Source organism: Archocentrus centrarchus, chromosome 7 (genome assembly GCF_007364275.1).
Source record: "Archocentrus centrarchus isolate MPI-CPG fArcCen1 chromosome 7, fArcCen1, whole genome shotgun sequence".
Taxonomy (NCBI): Eukaryota; Metazoa; Chordata; class Actinopteri; order Cichliformes; family Cichlidae; genus Archocentrus; species Archocentrus centrarchus.
Window position 1 is genome coordinate 28,043,382 of NC_044352.1, and position 18,850 is coordinate 28,062,231.

The following is an 18,850-nucleotide window of genomic DNA, read 5'->3' on the forward strand; positions in this document are numbered from 1 at the left end:
GCAGGTGCTGAAATGGCACACTAAATAACTATTAGAATTATAGGAAGGGCAAGAAAAGGGGAGGAGAATAAGAGAAAATAAGAGAGCACTTCCCTAACAGTAGCAGTGTGTGAGAGAGAGAGAGCGAGGGAGGGAGGGGGAAAAAACAGAGGGAACGGAGAGCACAGGAGCTTAGAGAGGGGATCTGCATCGCAAGTAGCTCTGAGTGCAGCAAGCGGTGGCTGTTTTTTACAACCTGTTTTTGTTTTTCTGAAGAGGAGAACAAGAAGAAGGAGAAGAACCAAGCAGAAGAACGCAGTTTAGAAAAGTCTGGTCTGTGTCCAAAGCTCAGGGAGGACAAGGGAGGAAAGAAGCCCGGAGGAACACAAGGCAGCAATGGATAACAGAGTCCAGTCTGACCCTGGGATGGCCTGGATTCACACACTGCTGCTGGACACCATCCAGCACACACACTAGGCTGCTAACGCCACTGAGGTACAGTACTATGCAAACACCAGAAATAACTCTGAAATAACAAATTAAGTCATGAAATTAACACACACATTCCAACATCTCTCTGATACGAGATGGCTGCTGAGAGTGGAAGTTGAGCCTTTTGCCTGGGGAGTGCGGGCTGTGCTTTGTGTAAGACGCTTAAGGAAAGTAGGGTTGTGCTGCTTGTCAGGTGCATTGCATATATGTGACAGCATATAAACACTCAGCTGGATACAGGAAACATAGGTCTGAGATATCAGGAATCTGTTTGCCACAATGGTGTGTTGTCAACCAGCAAAAGCCATCCATTTAAACAAATTCTTTAAACCCGTGTGTGTGTGGGAGAATAAAGTTAATAGTTTAACCATTGTGCTCGCCTCCCTGCAAGACAAAGTCTGCAGACAGCCAAGTTCCTCAGCTCAAATTGATGCATATGTCCTGCCAGGGAGATTGTTAGCTTCTGCATTAATGTATTCTCTTGGAAGAAGCTGCTTCTTGCATCTGTAATGTTTCCAGCTGCTCCCTAGGCAGTGTAGAATAAGGTGAGCCTTAACTGTGATGGTTACAGTGGAGCAGTGAGTTGTTGCAGAGTGGGGCAGGTAAGTGCATGCCTGGAATATGCTGGATGAAGGGTTGTTAAAAACTATACATGGCTGAAACTTGGCACCTCAGCTCGAACACTCTGCTCAGTTCTCCTCCTCATTATATTTTAGCATAATACTCAAACACCTCTGTGTTTGTGGCTTCCAGCTAAAAGTTGTTACAAACCTTCACTGGCTCTGTGTGCTTCTGAACGTGTGAGTGCACGTATTAATTATTGCCTTCATCTGCATATGTGAGTGTGACTGCCTCAAACTTGCCAAATTGTTGACACATTTTCATTAATGAATAAAACAGTGGAACAGCCAGCTGCAAAGCTGCTTTGTTGCTCTCAGTGTGGCTATTCTCCCCCACATCTAGGGAATATTCTGTCCAACATCAGCAAAAGTGCGAGCTCAGGTGATGGCTGCCATTCTGTCTGCCATCCTGATGACTAAGTGTAATGTCATGATGATGTGTATGTATAGCCTGGAGATTCATATTTTGACTGGAACACAATTAGATAGCTGTGGGTGTTTTTGTGGATTATCTGATTTACCACAGTATGTCTGTCTCGAATGCAGCATCTGCACGTCATACGGGCAGAAAGTGTAAATCAGAACCTTGAACTGTTTTTCTGCACTTTATTACAGGCTGGAGATCTCCTGAGTGAAGGCACATGTCTGATTTTTTTTTTTTTTTTTGGAGGGGGGTTTACTTCTTTTTCTTTCTGACTAAATTTTTAGCCTCTAAGCAAACTACTGTAGTTCTGATTTCACTCTGCATGCCTGCTTGTATCACACTTAGATTTATAACTGCGCTCACCGCAGGAGCCCTCCCTTTCCCCAACTTCCTCCTTCCCCCACAACTGTCTGGAGAGCACCTGCCCTATCACCTGCCACTCAGACACTGGCTGTCTGACTGCGTGCATGTGTGTGTGTGTGTGTGTGTGTGTGTGTGTGTGTGTGTGTGTGTGTGTGTGTGTGTGTGTGTGTGCCCGTGTGCAGTTTAGGAAAGCAATCCCGGGTGCCACACCTCATGATCCTCCCACCTCACCTATCCTGCTACCTTTGCCTGCAAATGCTCCCTTATGGGATTTATAGATGCTCATACACATTCTCGTGACTGCCTCTGCTGTGTTTTCTCCACACACCTGTTTTCTTTAAAACTAGGCTAAAATCACTCAGCAACACACTGGCTGCGAGCAACCTGTCATTTAAACATGAGTGACACTGACACTATTTTAAAGTTACTCGATCACGTTCCTACCCTTCTGGCTTGTGGCCTAAATAGCAGCCGTTTTAATAGCCCATAATAGCAGCCTTTGCTCCCACTTGTGTGCAGTTGAGTTTCTTTGTTTGTCTCCCTGCCTCAGCTTAGCGGTCAATTTCAGAGGAATGAGCATGCCGAGTCATCCGGGGAATGTGGAAAAGTGTCTCCTGTGTATCATCTGGGGGTAGGGTGCCTCTCAAGTTGGACATGAACTTGTCTTCAAAAGCTGTACTCTGAAACAGGCCACCTACTGAGTTAAAAGCCTCTGCACTCAGTTAATAATGATAAGTAATGAGATGGCTTTGATTTGTATGTAGAAACTTTTTCTTTTTTTTTTTGAGGAGAGTAAAGCAGGCTCCAGCACTCTTTGAAAGCATAAACTTTTTACTTTTTAGGCAGCAGTCCACAGGCTCTGTCAGAGGACTTTTGGCCCGTACGCGAAGGTTAAAAGCAACAGAATTTTGAAATCTAAGCCCAGGGGCGACTGCACAGCCTGTGTTGCTGCACACCTGTCTAACACTATAGCCTCAGGTTATTGACTTGGCCAGCGTGACACAGTGTGGGCTCATATTTGTACTCATGCACGATAATATGTTTTTGGATTTGGAAGCAGTGCCCTTCATTAAAATTTTTTCTGCACCTCTGTGCTCTTTCGGGGGGTGGGGGTGGGGGGGAACCCCACATAAACCAGGTGTTGCTTTCACATTCATCTGCAGCATGTCTTCTTTCCCACCTTTAAAGCTGTTTAGCTCTCTTTCACACCCTCTAATCCCCTTGATGCTGCTGGTATTCAGAGTTCGGTTTTGAATAGTTTATAGCTTTAGCTCTTGGTTAAACACGAATCATTTCTGAATGGTCATCTTGGTAGGTGTGCTCCACTTTTTACCTGATCACATTTCAAAACAACTTATAGCTTGTCCATGCCTGTCCGCATAATAAAAGCAAGGAGCAGGGAGGGCTTGGTGCTGAGAGATGCCGGAGTTAAAAGTGCAGCAGAAGGCTGGAAAGCAGAGAGGCCAGGGAGCGCGTGTGAATACAGGAGCAGATGAATGCAAGAGATGCAGTTTGATGTAAAGTAGGTCAACCTCCTGAGAGCTCGGTGGCAAAGGATCAGATTGGAATCAACGTGCTCTGATTGACAGTTTGAGTACAAAGAAACTCTCCATCCTCCTTTTCAGCAGATTTAGAAAAGAAAACAAACTGAAATAAAACCACCGCAGTTGCATGAATTTCAGTCAGTTATTAGAAAGCTTCTTGGCTGAGGAAATGTGGTAATAACTTGTGATGTAATAACTTAGTAATAACTGCAATATTTCTAATTGCCGGTAACTTTTCTTCCTATCTTTAGCTCTCAGCTGCTAACCTGTTGGTTCCTAGAGAAAATGTAAATGTTCATAAAAAATAAGTCATGTGTCATGGATATGAGGTATTTAAATACTTAGAACAGCAGGATGGCATATGCAGGATTTAGTTGAAGAAAGAAGTCCAGCAGTAATGTGTTTTAAGCATTTTTTGGTAAAGAGGAATATGTTTTATCAGGCTTTGGATGCATATCTTCTCCCTAATATTTTAAAGTACAGTGTAAGTTGTTCTGTACTGCTTTTGTGAATTGGTGCTGAATTCAACAAGAGAAATCTGAAAGGATTTATGGTGTTACCTGGTCAGGATTTATTGAGCATGAGAAAGATACTTTTTCTTTTTGGTCAAGTAAAGTTTCCCAAACATTTGGTTGTTCCATCTTCTTCATACCTGCTTCGTATCACTGCAAATTAAATATACACATATGAATATAAATAAGAATTTATCCACTAGTTGGAAAAAAAGAGGATTTGAAGACATCAGCCTGCATGATATGTATAACGGGTCTTATTACTGTATAAACAAGATACTGACTGTATTTTAACTAAGATGATTTCCTAATCTGATCGGGTTTAACTTTTTATATTTCCACAGAACCTGCCAAAACGTCCTAAAGCAGCTCTCCTTTTTTTCAGATCTCATTGCATTCTGATAACCATCCTCTGCCAGAAGGTACTCATTATGAGATTTTCTGGATTTACTACCTGTTGGATCTTTGGCCCTCCATCTACATGGTAGCTTTTGCGACTCTTGACAAAGCACCATAATTAGATCAGGTTATTTCCATAAGTTTTGTCAATAGCTCCTTTGTGTCTTTTACTATTCCGGCTGTGCGTCTCTTGTGCGTCAGCTTATCTGACTGCAGTGGGTATGGAGGAAGAGTGAAGCCAGAGGCAGGAGAAAGGTTAAAGGTCCAAAAGTCTTGGCGTTTACGCGTGAGATGGTCGCCATTTTTCCAGGCTGTTAAATGAGGGCTTGCTGTTTGTCCGTTTCTGTCAGTGGGAATCCCTCCGGCCGAGACGAGGTTAGAGGAGGCCTCTCTGCATGCTGTTGGTTTCAATTAAAGGCTGAGAGCCCCTCTCTCTCACACACACTGACATTCAGGTGTACCTTTTGAGTCGCAGCTTTGTGCGATTATAAGCCGAGTTGTCAGCGTGCGTCTTCATAGTGTCCCAGAAGGTCATGGGTAAGTTGCCTGAGGCTTCTTAGGGGAGGATTAGGAGAACCCACACCATGTGTAAACATTTAGGTAACCCCCACCCACCAGCACCACCATCAGCAGCAGCCTCCTCCATTGCCTCTGGGGTACTCACCTGTCTCTATGGGTGGAGGCTGGAAGAAGAACGAATACCAAGAAACTCCCTGACCTAAAATTCACCCATCTGCTTTAAAACTGCTGACATGCCTGATCTTACAAAAGAAATGCAGATTAGTGCCTCACCTGGACGACTGGTGTGGCTTCTTTTGGTGCAGCTTTGTTCTGAGAGCTTAAAATGAAACGCATTAATAAGGGCATGTGAGCCCAGTAAATCATTTTTTGTCTTTTCTACTCTGTCTGAGCACTCAAAGCACTTATACAACACGTTTACCCACGCACACAAGCACTGCCATGATTAACTAAGCTAAGTGCTTTCTGTCTAACATTGACACACATTCATACTCCAACGTTTGCGACAGAGAGCAACTTGGGGTTCAGTATCTTGCCCAAGGATACTTCAGCATGCAGCCCAGAGCAGCCAGGAATCGAACCACCAACCTTCCGATCAGTGGGTGACCTGCTCTACCTCCTGAGCTACAGCTGTTATATTTGAAGTTCCCAGTTGCCTTTAATTGTTTGTATGTCAACAATTATTGCTTTCCAGTCTGAAAGGTGGAAACTGGATTTCATATCTAGTGCAGCGCTCGCTGGAAATATTTCACATAACAGAGAGTTCGGGAAGGTGGTTTTCCCCGAAGTGACGCTGAATGATGTCATGTCTTGTCTCGGCAGACAACGCCGGGCTCTTTAACCTACTGCTTGGCAATTAGTGGTCTGATGTGACCGAGCTAAGCTGCGATCTCACACATACGCATGAGCTGGTCGCACCACACCGTTAGGACACTCTGCCTGACCAAACACACTGAGAGAAACTGAGTGGGGGAAAGACTGAAAGTTTCCCCATCAGTGCGATTAGTTACATTTTGAGGTGATTGGATATTCAGATTTCCATCATAAGACAGCCTAACACCGCCAGCAAGGACCCTTAAATTATTATTTTGTTTGTTTGTTAATATCTTCTTGCATCTATGAACATGATGGACTGCAGAAACACAACAAAGTTGGTTTCCATAGTGGGTTTATTTGGTTTAGTTTAGTATTTATTGTTTTCATTGTTAGTTTTAGGTTTTTTAGTTACTATTATCAGGGGGGTAGCGTTTACGCAGGGTGGCACGGTGGTTAGCACTGTTGCCTCACAGCTAGAAGGTGTGGGTTCAAATCCACCTTGGCCAGGGCCTTTGTGAGTACCTGGAGAAAACCCACACAAACACGAGTTTCCTCCCACAGTCCAAAGACATCCAGTTACTGGGGTTAGGTTAACTGATGTTTCTAAATTGCCCATAGGTGTGGTCTCTCTGTGTTAGCCCTGTGACAGGCTGGCGACCCTGTGTACCCTGCCTCTTGACCCATGACAGCTGGGATAGGCTGCAGCCCCCTTGTGACCCTGAACAGCATAAGCGGAAGAAAATGGATGGATGGATAATTATGGGGCGTGTTTGTTGAGGCCCAGATTTAAAGCTGTTCAGAACACTTCATACAGATATGACAGTTTGTGAAGGCAGTTGACTCACAGTCACATCGACATCCTGAGTCTCAAAAAAGCAAATGCACCAAATCCTCAACACCCTGAAACTAAAGCTCAATATTATTAGTTTGATAAGTACAGATTATCATTTCAGGTAGTTTTATTTTTTCAGCAGACTAATCTTAACTCCAGTTATGTTTCAGATTTTTAGAGTTTTTTTTTTTTTCAGCCTTTTTCTGACAGAATCTTCAAGATGTTAAAGGGAGTCTTTTCTTTATTTTTTGAATGATTTCAGTAATCATTGCCACACTTTGTTGTTGCCATAAGACGACATTGTGATTGGCTATTTAGTTTTAGGGAAGCAGCATCAGTGAACTTGACACCAGAACTGGGACTACTACTATACCGTTTGTTTGTTCTGCAGTAATTGAAATTAAAAATCCTTTTTTTTTTTGTATTTTTGGAGAGCTCAGTTTTACTCTGCTCAGATCAACACACTTGTAGGGACTTCTTTCGGGCTCTGATTAAAGTGCATTTGCTTCTCTAGTGAGTATTTACAGACGCAAACGTGGAAAAGACTTAAAATAAATTACAGTGCCTGTGTTGATAGCTGGATTAGTTTGGCTGTTTATTGTTGTCAGTGAGCCAGTTGGAAAAATACTGTGGAGTCACACCGTGATGGCGTTTATGCAGCACAAGTTATCTTTTGAATCCAAGTGGGCAGTGGGAATGTAGAGCAGTTGCCATGTTTTAATGGATCAAAGGTCAATCACAGCTAGATAACTGCAGCAGTTGTTGTTTACAGGAGGGTGTCACCAACAAGTTCTTTTTAATCTGAGCAAATGCACATCGCCCTCATCAGCTGCTCAGCTATTGTGATCATTTTGCTTGCCTGCCGCCTTTAAAGTAGTGTTGCCGTCATGCTCCCTAACATCAGGAAAGTAAACAGTGCAGACATGCACGTCTTTACCATGGCAAACCACAAACAGCTCCAGAAATGAATCCATTTGTTTTAACACCCCCCCCCCCCCCCCCCCCCCCTAAAAACTTCAATCATGTGATTACACAACATTTTTGGCTCCATCATGGCGCTGAATCAGCAATAAATTTGTGTTCATACTTATGCGCTGCTCCCCATTAAAGGATTATTTTGAGACCAATTAAAAATGCTCCTCGTTTGGCTGCTGGCTTTAAAGGCACGCCAGAGTGCCACTCATTAAGTGCTGTATGCAGACACGCTGTCTTAGAGCAGCCTAGTGAAATTACAGGGGGAAATGCTGGCAGCAAAGTCCATAACAGTCACAAATAACACCCTGCTATGACAAGGGAAATTACACGTCTTTAGAATTGAAATTTTAATAGCGCATAGATAGAATTGTATCAGGGCGAGGAATGCGCAGTACGTGTAATCGGATGCTTTCGTGTTTCGATAAGTGCAGCAGTGGGACTCCGTTTCAGTTGTTGCAATCTTTTTTTTTTCTTGATGAAATGAGAAGATAACTAAAGCGCTAAAGTACAAAGAGTGTGCAGATTTATGGCGACTTGAGTGCTGTTAAAGGCTTATGTGAACATTCATTTATTAGGGTAGATTATTGTTCTTATTTACTAGACACTGCGCTATAAATGACAGCTGTAGATAGGGTTTAGATAATACTTCACATACACTACAGCAGGATTAGAGTAGAACCAGCCAGTAATCACATGCAGACACCAATAAGCTGGTGTCATCATGCAGCAGTGGTCGAGATGTGTTTATATGGCTCAGTGGCTGCACTATATGAGTGGATCAGTATAAGCAGTTCCCACACCCTCTCAGGTGTCCTGTGCTCAGGGCAGCCTGGCCCAGGCACACAGATAAAGGCTGCCTTTGTCTGCAGCAGGGAACAGGTAACCATTTGTGCCTGCCTACCATGTGTGTGTGTGTATGTGTATGTGTGTGTGTGAGAGAGAGAGAGAGAGAGAAACAGAGAGAGCTAGGATTGACTACCTTTGCCACAAGAACAGGTGTGGCTTTTCAACGACCTCATATTCACAGCGTACAGCACATGTGCGCTCAACAAAAAGGACGGTAAACTGTGATTTTCATTCTCCAGGCAAACACGCAACATTGCAAACATACTCTTAGGAAAAGCTTTCATGTACACTTTTATCCACTGAAGGGACACTGTGTGCATGTCAGTGAAAGGCACTTGTTTTAACAGGATACATTAATGTAAAATATAACAATATAGGTGTCTCATAAAGATTTACAGTATGTCGTATACAGTATATGGTATGGTGACTGAACTCTAAATTACAAATAAAATTGCATAAATCAAAGCATGCAGTTTCTCCCTGCAGACAGCCTGCTGTGTGTGTGTGTGTGTGTGTGTGTGTGTGTGTGTGTGTGTGTGTGTGTGTGTGTGTGTGTGTGTGTGTGTGTGTGTGTGTGTGTGTGTGTGTGTGTGTTTTAACTGATAAAGAAGTTACCAATTAACATTCATATCTTATCTGTGTCCTGTATTGCCAGACAGTACTGTGCTCTGAGAGTTTAAAACTGGTGAACAGAAGTTGGATAGATTTTATAATTAAGCATGCAGGCAAAATATAATATTTTATCCTGAAGTGCTTACAAGTTATACTGCAAGGTAACTTTTTTATTTTTCATGAGCAATCACCAACTAACTTGATTAAAAACTAACAAAGTAAAAGAGCCTTAAAGTGGTGGAGTGAAAGACAAATGCGACTCAGTTGATTTAACCACTGTTACACAGTAAGTGTGTGTGTGTGTGTGGTTTGTATCTTCTGAACAAATAGAAAACCACACACAGGAGAGCAACACTGAAATTGGCTGCAGTGCTTGCAAGTCCATTGGCTGACTACTATATAACCAAGTGCTTCAGCCACAAGAACAAACACTAAAAAAAGAAGAAGTTTGACCTGAAAGAGAAACGTACTTTTTGTTTTTGTTGCCTAAAAAAAATAGAAGAATTTGGTTTTGCTACTATCTACAGCAGTGTGATTATGCTGGACCCGCGTGCCAAGGATCCTGGGAGGATGTGACCTGAATAAAAAAGACTGCAAAAAAATCTGCCTTTGTATCTCTCTGTGGGTACGAGGCTGTGTGTGTGTGCTCTATGTTAGTGTCTGCCTCATTCTTTTCACTGGGTGTTTAGGCCAGGAGTTGAGGATTACCTGCCCAGGAAGCAGTGTAAGGAGAGACAGCGCTCCACTGGTGTGTGTGTGTGTGTGTATAAAGAGTCTGTCAGGAGAGCTAACTTTATGACCCACTGCTGTGTTTCATAGACACTCACTGTAATCAGTCAGTCACTAAAAGTGCCTGCTAGAGACTGTGGCCTGACAGGAAGTCAGAACAACCAGAGTGACAGATGAGTGTAGATCTCAGGTGAAAGGTGAGAGTGCTGACGATCTTTTCCTCTGTCTATCCTTCTGTTGTGTGCGTGTGTGTGTGCGTGCATGTGTGTGTGTGTGTAGATGTTAAGTACAGGGGCTGAATGCTGTGTGGAGAAAAGTCCTTTAATTACAGCAGGAAGACACAGATCAGGAGGCACACTGCATCAGCCTTAAATGTGTGTGTGTGTGTGTGTGTGTGTGTGTGTGTGTGCGTGCGTGCGTGCGTGCGTGCGTGCGTGCGTGCGTGCATGTCTGCACATGTCAGCTTCTGGGTTACTTTTTCATGCAGCTGTATATTTGGTTTCATCCTACTGCATGAATTGTAAAATGTGAAGAACACAGTTAAGAAAGTCCTTCTTGTGCCACAGACTCATCGTCCATAAACGGTCAGAATAGTTTCATGAACTTGCATAATGTGGACGGCTGCATATTAGAACTGAATATACTGTAACACTCGATCAATTGTGAGGAATCCTCGGGCGACACTGAGCCGAGCAGCTAACACTGAGCTGTGTCCAGCCGACCGTGTTTGATTGCAAGACAAGTGGTTTGTTGCTGTATTCGTTTAGTCCAGTGAGGTGGTTACGTGTCTTGTGGAAATTATGTTTACTCCATGTATTAACAGAGGAAACCCACATGCTAGTTTAGACAGTTCTAAATCCTACACATAGATTTTATAAAGAACATGGGCTAATGCCTGAAACCTGCATTATTCCCAATGGCCAACAGGGAGCAACCCTCAGGGTGCAAAAAGAAGCCAGATTGTGTGGATGTCTACAAAAATGACCCTATGCTCGCTTGATGTATCACCACAGAAAGGTTTTCCCATTGAGTGCATGTTTCAATCCCTGGACTCAAGTCTTATTCAGATATGGCAGGTACGGTCTTCATCTGGGAAATTGTGGATCCATTTAGAATTACATAGACAATAAAACAGGGTATGATTTGGGGCATGGTATTTACTGTGTGTTACTGACATGTTGCTGCTGTATGAGAGCCAGCCTGCACTCATAACAACTAGCAAGATGGCGACTGAAGCCATGCTGTGGAGGCCAGGAGATCCCTGTGAATCATTTTTCATTCAGTCCCTCGCGATTCACCATTTAACAAAGCTATTCTCATTTCTAATGTGTTCCAGATTTTGGATTTGAAAAGGAAAATAAGGATGTGTTTGCATTCCCTCTCTTTTTTGTTTTATAGCTTTCATGTGCCTGTTCAGCCATGCTCCCGGGGTATGGATTCTCACCTTTTCCTGATTTCCAGCCTCACCTTCACGCCATTCGCTGCCGAGGAGAAACTCCCAGCATGTGGATCCCAGGCGGCTCAGCAGAGTCCCAGAGTCTGAGTGAAGCCAAGGAGGACAGGCGCCTCCTCCACCCGTGTCACCACAAGCATGTCGCTGTGTGCCAGCAGGAAACATTGGCTTTTATTGAGCTACAGCCGCCAGTGACTCACAAATTAAATGGTTTTGGCTCTTCGAGACCGACTGTTATACCACACGCATGCTGCACAACACACTCTCAGCCTCTGAATGGCTGCAGACAGACGCTAAATGAACGGAATGACACACACAACACCTGCCACAGGACAGACAAGGAACACGCAACAAATCTGAATTTGAACTCTCACACACTCACCGCAGGTGACGGTGAGCTCGAATGCCAAAATGGCATCAGGACTGAGAAGCCACGAACTGTCACAACTGTGTGTCGTCCACTCCACGCTGCTCTTAGCCTCCCTCTGTCATTCCCTCTGTCCTCTCTATACACAAACAGAGATTCCTTGGAATCTCAGTTACCTTCCTCACCTGAATGTCCCAGCTTTCAGGGCCCAGACTCCTGCCAGCGTCAGAGGAGAACATCACAAGGTTCCCTGAAAGAGAAGTCTATCCGTGAGTGGAAAGCTTTGTTTTGTTTTGTTTTGTTTGTTTGTCTGTTTTGGGTGGGTGGGTGGGTGGGTGGGGGGGGGGGGGGGGGGGTGACAGAGCAAATTAGGCTTTAAAACTCCTTAACATGCTTTCTCCTGATCTACTAAAGTAATTATCTTATCCACAGGGAGAAAGATGCAGGTTTATTCCCCAGACAGTCCAAGTGATGAATCACTCAGCAGCCCAATCCTGGATGCAGACTACATTTTTCCAGGACCTTTTGCATCTTTCTTAGAGGAAGACCTCAGTGGAATATCTTCACTAGAGACCATTTCTAGTCCCTCATCCACAGACGGTGCTACAGATCTCTCAAACACCAGTCATGATGACATTTTTAATCTACCTGCAGAACCGCTGCAGATAATAGAAGACTCTATGCCAGGTGTAGGGGAGGAGAGCGGCACCGTAGACACATCGATTGCCACAGGGGGGAGCTTTTTATCACGCAGCCGGCAAGGCGACCAAGAACGGCGACGCTTCTCAGCTTCAGAACTGATATCAAGACTTCAGCTGTCACAAAGGAAGAACTCCTTCACCTTGAAGCTGGGGAAGTCGCTGTCTGCTCGGGTATCCTCCAGGGACAGACAGAACTCCAACAGCCTCAGCACCAACTCTGACAGTGAGTCATTTGGTGATAGTCCAATCAAGAGTTTTCCAAAACAGTCCACTGGATTATAACAGGATCGCTGAGATAAATTAAAGATGACTTAATAAGATGGCAGCCACAGTGCTGCTTAGGACAGATTATTCATTTGCTGAAAAAGAAAAGACATTATTCTTCCAAGACATCTTCAGTTTTCAAGGGTTCTAAGCCTCAAACTTTAGTTAGAATATTAATTTAAGAAGCATCATTTACAGCACTAATATGTGGCACTTGCTGAGCAGAGACAACAGCGGCCTCTGTAACCACAAGCGGTAATGACAGGATTCAGCAGCATTAAGCTCTGCTCTGCTTTGATCTCATGCGGTGAAGGTGACTGGAACAAAGTCTGACTGCTGAAGCAACAATCATAAAATCATAATCTCTAACAACTTTGCTACTGCTGCCAAACACCAAGCACATGCAAAAAAAAAAAAAAAGAAGACTGTAATGTGTACGAACAGACTGATAAATTGTTTTCACCATATGCTCAAAAACAGTTCTTTGTCTCCTTTAGTGCACACAGTAGTAGGTCTCAGTATGTCGTATCATAAATCACAAGGTTACCTCACCATAGATCTCACATGTGCATCATCTGCTTTCCATTCATTTTAGATAAGTCCAGCTCGAGGCAGCGCAGCTCAGGAGGCTCTAGTGATAGTGCTCCCCACAGTCCTGTGGGACCAGCACCCTCCTTTCCCAGCAGTGATGCTGGGATGCCTTTGCAACGCTGGAGCGCCAAACTTGGGTAAATAATAACAAAAATGTTTCTACACAAACTCTCTCAAGAATAAATAAAAAATTATAATGTCATTTCACATCATTTCACAGAATGCGTAAGAAATCCATAGAGGAGGACGCGGGCACGCTCCCACCTGTTACTACTTCAAATCGACTATCACGGTTTTTGCCTAGTTGTAAGTCAGCTTCAGCTACTGTTTTTGTAGGTACTGCACAAAATCTTACCTGCATTTTCCTGGAACAAACTTGCTGTTAATATTTTGGCAGCGATTCTGTACCAGGAATACAGTGACGTCGCCATTAACAGAGAGATCCAGAGGCAGCAAGGGAAGGATCCAGGCACAGAGGAGGAGGGGCTCAGGGAAGAGGGGTCCGATGGGACCCAGTCTCCATCGAATCTGTCCCCATCCAGCTCCTTTCGCTCATCACGAGGTTCTGCTTTTGCACTGTGGCAGGATATACCTGATGTTCGCAGCAGCGGTCAGCTGGACAACTTCAGCAATGAAGAAAGAAAATTACAAGAGGTGAATTTTATATATTATATATATTTAATCGTTCTGTTCTCTGTTTGACAGTTACGGCTCTTTATAAAGTTGAATTTCTGCTTCTTTCTAAACTCAGGCAAAGTTTGAGTTGGTGACATCTGAGGCGTCATACATCCGCAGCCTGACAATCGCAGTGGACCACTTCATGCTGTCGCCGGAGCTCGCTGAGTGCCTTGGAGCTCAGGACAAACAGTGGCTCTTCTCCAAGCTGCCCGAAGTCAAAGATGTCAGTGAGAGGTGAAGTAACATGCAGCTGATGGGCTTCTATTACCCTCAGGGCCGTGTGCGTGTTAACATCTCAGCTATCATGTTTCCTTCTCTGAGTGTCTCTTCACTTATTGCCTGTAGATTTCTTCAGGATCTGGAGCACAGGCTGGAAGAAGACATTCTCCGTTTTGACGTGTGCGATATCGTCCTGGATCACTGCCCGTCTCTGCGAAGGGTTTACCTGCCCTACGTTACCAACCAGGCTTACCAGGAGCAGACGTACCAGCGTCTGCTGTGAGTGCAGAACATGTCAGCTGTAGGACATCTGAACATACATGTGTTTGACCAGAGTGCATAAAGTCTGATTGTTGTGTGAATGTCTGAGAGTGTTCGGGTGTTATTTTACGCCTGCATGATTTAACTTGCAGATGATTCATCTCGACTAAGTAAGAACATGTTTTCCCAGGTTAAAGAGGATGCTGGAATTTTGATTCACTTTCACTGAAAGCCATTAAACCATTTCTCTAAGTGTCCTCGCCCTGTCCTCTCAGGCAAGAAAACCCTCGTTTCCCCGGCATCCTGGCTCGCTTGGAGGAAGACCCCATCTGCCAAAGACTCCCTCTGACCTCTTTTCTAATCCTCCCGTTTCAGAGGATCACACGGCTTAAAATGCTGGTGGAGGTACACAATTAAACATTCACTGCAGAATTCCAGTTGAAACCCAATCACATGGAACTGTAAATGGGATAATAATGGTACAACCTGAACAATTTGCCACAGCCGGGGGTTTTTTTTTTCTCCCCAACATCATCACATAAAAGTATTGTTTCCTCTTTGGCAACTCCTCAAAACCATCTTTACTTTTCAGAATATCTTAAAGAGGACAACTCCAGGTTCCCGAGACGAGGACACTGCCACGAAAGCTTTCAATGAGCTAAAAAAGGTGGTGATTATTATCTCTAATAGCCAGCTGGATGAGTACCAGTATTATCACTGGTGAGACACAATGGTAATAACCATGTTGGTGTTTGTCTTCTTAGATCATCAAAGAATGTAACTCCAGTGTGCAGTCAATGAAAAGGATGGAGGAACTCATCCACCTCAACAAGAAGATCCACTTTGAGGGCAAGGTGACAGAAGTGTTTGAAAGTTCATCTTGTTAGCACTATTTTTTGTATTTCTTTTTTTTTTTTCAATAAAGTGTAGCTTGCTTCCTTTCTTTGCAGATCTTTCCTCTTATCTCGCAGTCACGCTGGCTGGTAAAGCATGGTGAGCTCCTGGAAGTGGACACTCAGACAATGAGCATTTCTGGATCGAAATTCAAGTTACCCACCAAGCCTGTGTACCTGCACCTGTTCAATGACTGTCTCCTGCTGTCCAGGAGGAAGGAGTGAGTTATATACAGTGGACACAAAGAGACAAGCTGATATGTTGCGCTAATAACATATAATATGAAACAGGTGACAGTCTGAACCACTACCTCCACCAGGCCACCGCACATCACCACCCACAGAGCTGACATTCAGATTAAATAGGCTGGTAAATATATATAAAAAAAACATACCTGATTTGAATTTGGTTCATGTTTTGTCCCTCTGGACCACTTTTAGCACAGCTACTGTTTTTTGATTGCTCCATGTTAGTCTTGATCCGTCCGGTTGCATCCGTGCCCATGTGAGACACAATCTGGGGAGCAGGGCAGTTGATGAAGGGAGAGTATAAAGATGTGGCCAGAAAATTTCCTCCATTTTCAGCAGACTGTGAGCCAGTGCATGTGGAGTGGCACACTGACAAGGACCCCGGTTTGGGTCATTTCCACTGACCGTGCTATCTCAGACTGTAGACTGTGCTGACAGTCCATCCCTTGGGGTTTGGAGTCACTCTGCACAACCCCGCGAATGTTGAAAAAATAATCCTGGCTGTGTTCCCACTGCTTTCATGCTTGAGATCTATGGACTCTTTGACTGAAAAACGCTGTTTGGTCTCTTGATTTCATTGAGACTGATGATCCTCACTGTAAAAATCTTGTCAGGTTGACATAGAAGCTGAACATCCGGGGTGAAACTGGAACAATGTTGCCAAGTAGTCATAACAGGAATTCCACATAACAATCAAAGAGAAGTAGCAGTGCTGGAAGCGGCCCAGATGTGCACGAGAAGATGATCTTAAAGGTGGTATCTACCTAATTTAAAGCAGGTATTGTTTTTATATTTACAAGCTAAAGCCTCAAACTTTTTGATTCCACCAAATAGGCAGCACCAGCTTTCTCTATTTTTTCTGTAATCTCAAACTTGTGCTATCATAATAACTAGTAATATGGTACAGGAACCTATCATAAATGTAAAGCTTTTAGATCCAAAGTGAAGGGTGACAAATTGGTGGGAAAAACAATAATATGGCAACAATATTATGCCATTTTGCTGCCATAATATTGGTTCAAATGTCCCCTTAGACTGAAGAGTCACTGCAAATCAGGTCAAAGTCATACTGAATGATCTTTGTAGCCTAAACATGCACCAAATAGGGTAAGACTGGTGCTCCAGTCCTTCTGCAGAGTCCCAAAAACCGGTACAATCGATGCCAAGGAGCACTGATGTTGCTTTGGTGATGGTGGTGGTGGGCAACACCTCACTGAGATACTTAATGTTGTTTCATCCTTTATCCGTGTCCTGTTTGCAGTTGATCTTGATACCAAACTTACTCCTTTTTCCTTTGCAGTACATGGAAGTTTGTGGTGTTTGTCCACGCTAAAATAGGAGAGCTGAAAGTGAAGGATCTCAGTCAGAAGCTGCAGGGCATCTCAGGCTTCATCTTCCACCTGCAGCTGTGTGAAGGCCAGCAGCTCAAACATCAGATTCTGCTCAAATCACACACCGAGTGAGTCGCCTCTCTTTGTCAAATGCTTCAGGCAAAGATGGACACTTTAAGTTGTTCTAACTCTTCTTGTTGGCTTTGTGTTTGCCAAGGAGTGGGAAGCAGAGATGGATCACAGCCATGTTCCCTTCGGACCCACTCGTAGACATCGAGCAAGCCAATGAAAATGATGGTCAGCAGAGATCTATCACTGCAGCAAGAATCAATGCAACCCTCTCAACCCTCTCGTTCACCCTCTCATTTCTTGTCTGTTCCTCTTAGATATATCGCAGGTTCAGTGCATCAAAAGCTACCAGGCCCAAGAGCACGACGAGCTAACACTGGAAAAAGCTGACATTCTTCACGCTAAGACCATTACAAGTGATGGTAAGAATCTGGCGGAAATCCATTTTCACCACTTCAACCAGAGCCTAAAGTAACAGAACTCGTGTCCATAAAAGGGGGAAGCTGTTTGTTTGATGTCTAAGGGATGCTGTGTTTCCCCAGGCTGGGTGGAGGGCATCCGGCTGTCAGACGGGGAGCGGGGCTGGTTCCCCAAATCCTACGTGGAGGAAATCACGAGTCGCAGCGCGCGCCTCCGCAACCTCAGAGAAAATATCCGCATCAAATGTGTCACGCAGAAACTGAAGGGAGAGGACTAACTCTTCTAACTGCAGCGTGTCAAGTGCTGCGTTTGCATTCTGAAGCTTGTGGATTTTCAAGTATGCAGGTTCTAAAGCAAGCCAACATTTTTGATTGTTTTTCCTCACGGTTGCCATTAGCAGTTTCCTTTAGCACGTTAGCTCCGAATAGAGTTTTAAAATGAGAGCACAAAGCTTCTAATGCTAATTCTCCACTTTTCGTTCAGCTTTTCTACAGTGGGAATCTGTTCACAAAAATTCCCATAAGGATGAATTTAACAGATTTACCATGTGTCACTTTTTGCATGATTCAATGCCAGTTTTACAGCCTGGCAACCTTTTCAAGAATCTGACAGTTTACCTGCATGCACATTTATCACCAAAGGTAGTAAATGTAAACTCCTGTGGTTATCTGGCCTCTGTGGGGTGCTGGAGGTTCATTCTTCTAATCAGAAATTTACTTGATGCGGATCCTGCTGCTGAGACGCATCAGGATACACGACAGGCCATTTGTCTTCACATAATATATGATTTCTGACCAACGGTCCATTAATTATTTACATCCACACATTAAAGTCATATAAATTTGGTAAAACATGCCTATTTACAATGTGCTTTCAGGATGGTGTTTTAAAAATAAAATAGGTTGTAGGGATTAAATACTGGTCACACTGTGTCCAAATGTGTAGACAAACCCTGATAGTGTATTCATCTGTGCCAAAGACTTCAGAATCTGTTGGTTGAATTTTTAACATCAGTTTTGATTCAGTCCTGTGGCTTTCAGTATTGACCAGAGCACCAAATGTGTAAAAATCTGCATAACAAAGTAGAAAAATGCAACATTTATTCCTGTTTTAAACTCAAAACTGCAGTTGACAGCTGTTGACCTTTAAAACCAGTTCCTGGTTTTAAAGGTCACCCTTGTCGGGCATTTACATTACCCATCTGTGTGGTAAAAGTGTCTCCATCCTTCACATTTTCACATGTAAAAATTCTCAAATGCGCAGTGTGACTGAGCTGAGACCTGTTGTTAATGAACCACTATAATCAAGATTCAAATGGAAATTTATCCAGTGGCACATGAACTGTTTATAACCCTGTTTCCTATAACTAAATTGTTAGTTTTAATTTAAGCGGTTGCTGCTGCTGCATGTGTATTTATACTCACTCCTCTAGCTGGCTGCTCTCTAAGGAGATTCTGATGTAAATGTATTTTAGTATGAATGGCTTCGTGTATAAAGAGTAGGACATGGCTCATTTATGACTGTAATTTATATGAACTAAGATTTGACAAAAGCTGTCATATAAGCATAAAATTTGGAGTCAGTAATTACAAACACTGTAAGACACTGGATGTTTCCATCATTTCTGCACACTACTGTAAATGTTTAGCCACTGAAATAAACAGAAACTTGCATTATGCCGTATGGAATTAG

At 43.5% G+C, this 18,850-nt stretch overlaps 1 protein-coding gene across 1 annotated transcript; it reads left to right on the forward strand.

Annotated features, from left to right (window-relative positions):
* The first annotated feature begins 161 nt into the window (after positions 1-161).
* On the forward strand, positions 162-18,831 carry arhgef19 (Rho guanine nucleotide exchange factor (GEF) 19). The gene is made up of 16 exons (XM_030733190.1): positions 162-474; positions 11,061-11,751; positions 11,915-12,406; positions 13,043-13,175; positions 13,259-13,344; positions 13,436-13,692; positions 13,790-13,950; positions 14,062-14,214; positions 14,472-14,601; positions 14,789-14,863; positions 14,961-15,050; positions 15,147-15,310; positions 16,639-16,797; positions 16,887-16,966; positions 17,056-17,160; positions 17,281-18,831. Exons 2-16 carry the CDS (start codon positions 11,082-11,084, stop codon positions 17,433-17,435), a joined length of 2,910 nt encoding a protein of 969 aa, XP_030589050.1. The 5' UTR covers positions 162-474; positions 11,061-11,081; the 3' UTR covers positions 17,436-18,831.
* The last annotated feature ends 19 nt before the right edge of the window (positions 18,832-18,850 follow it).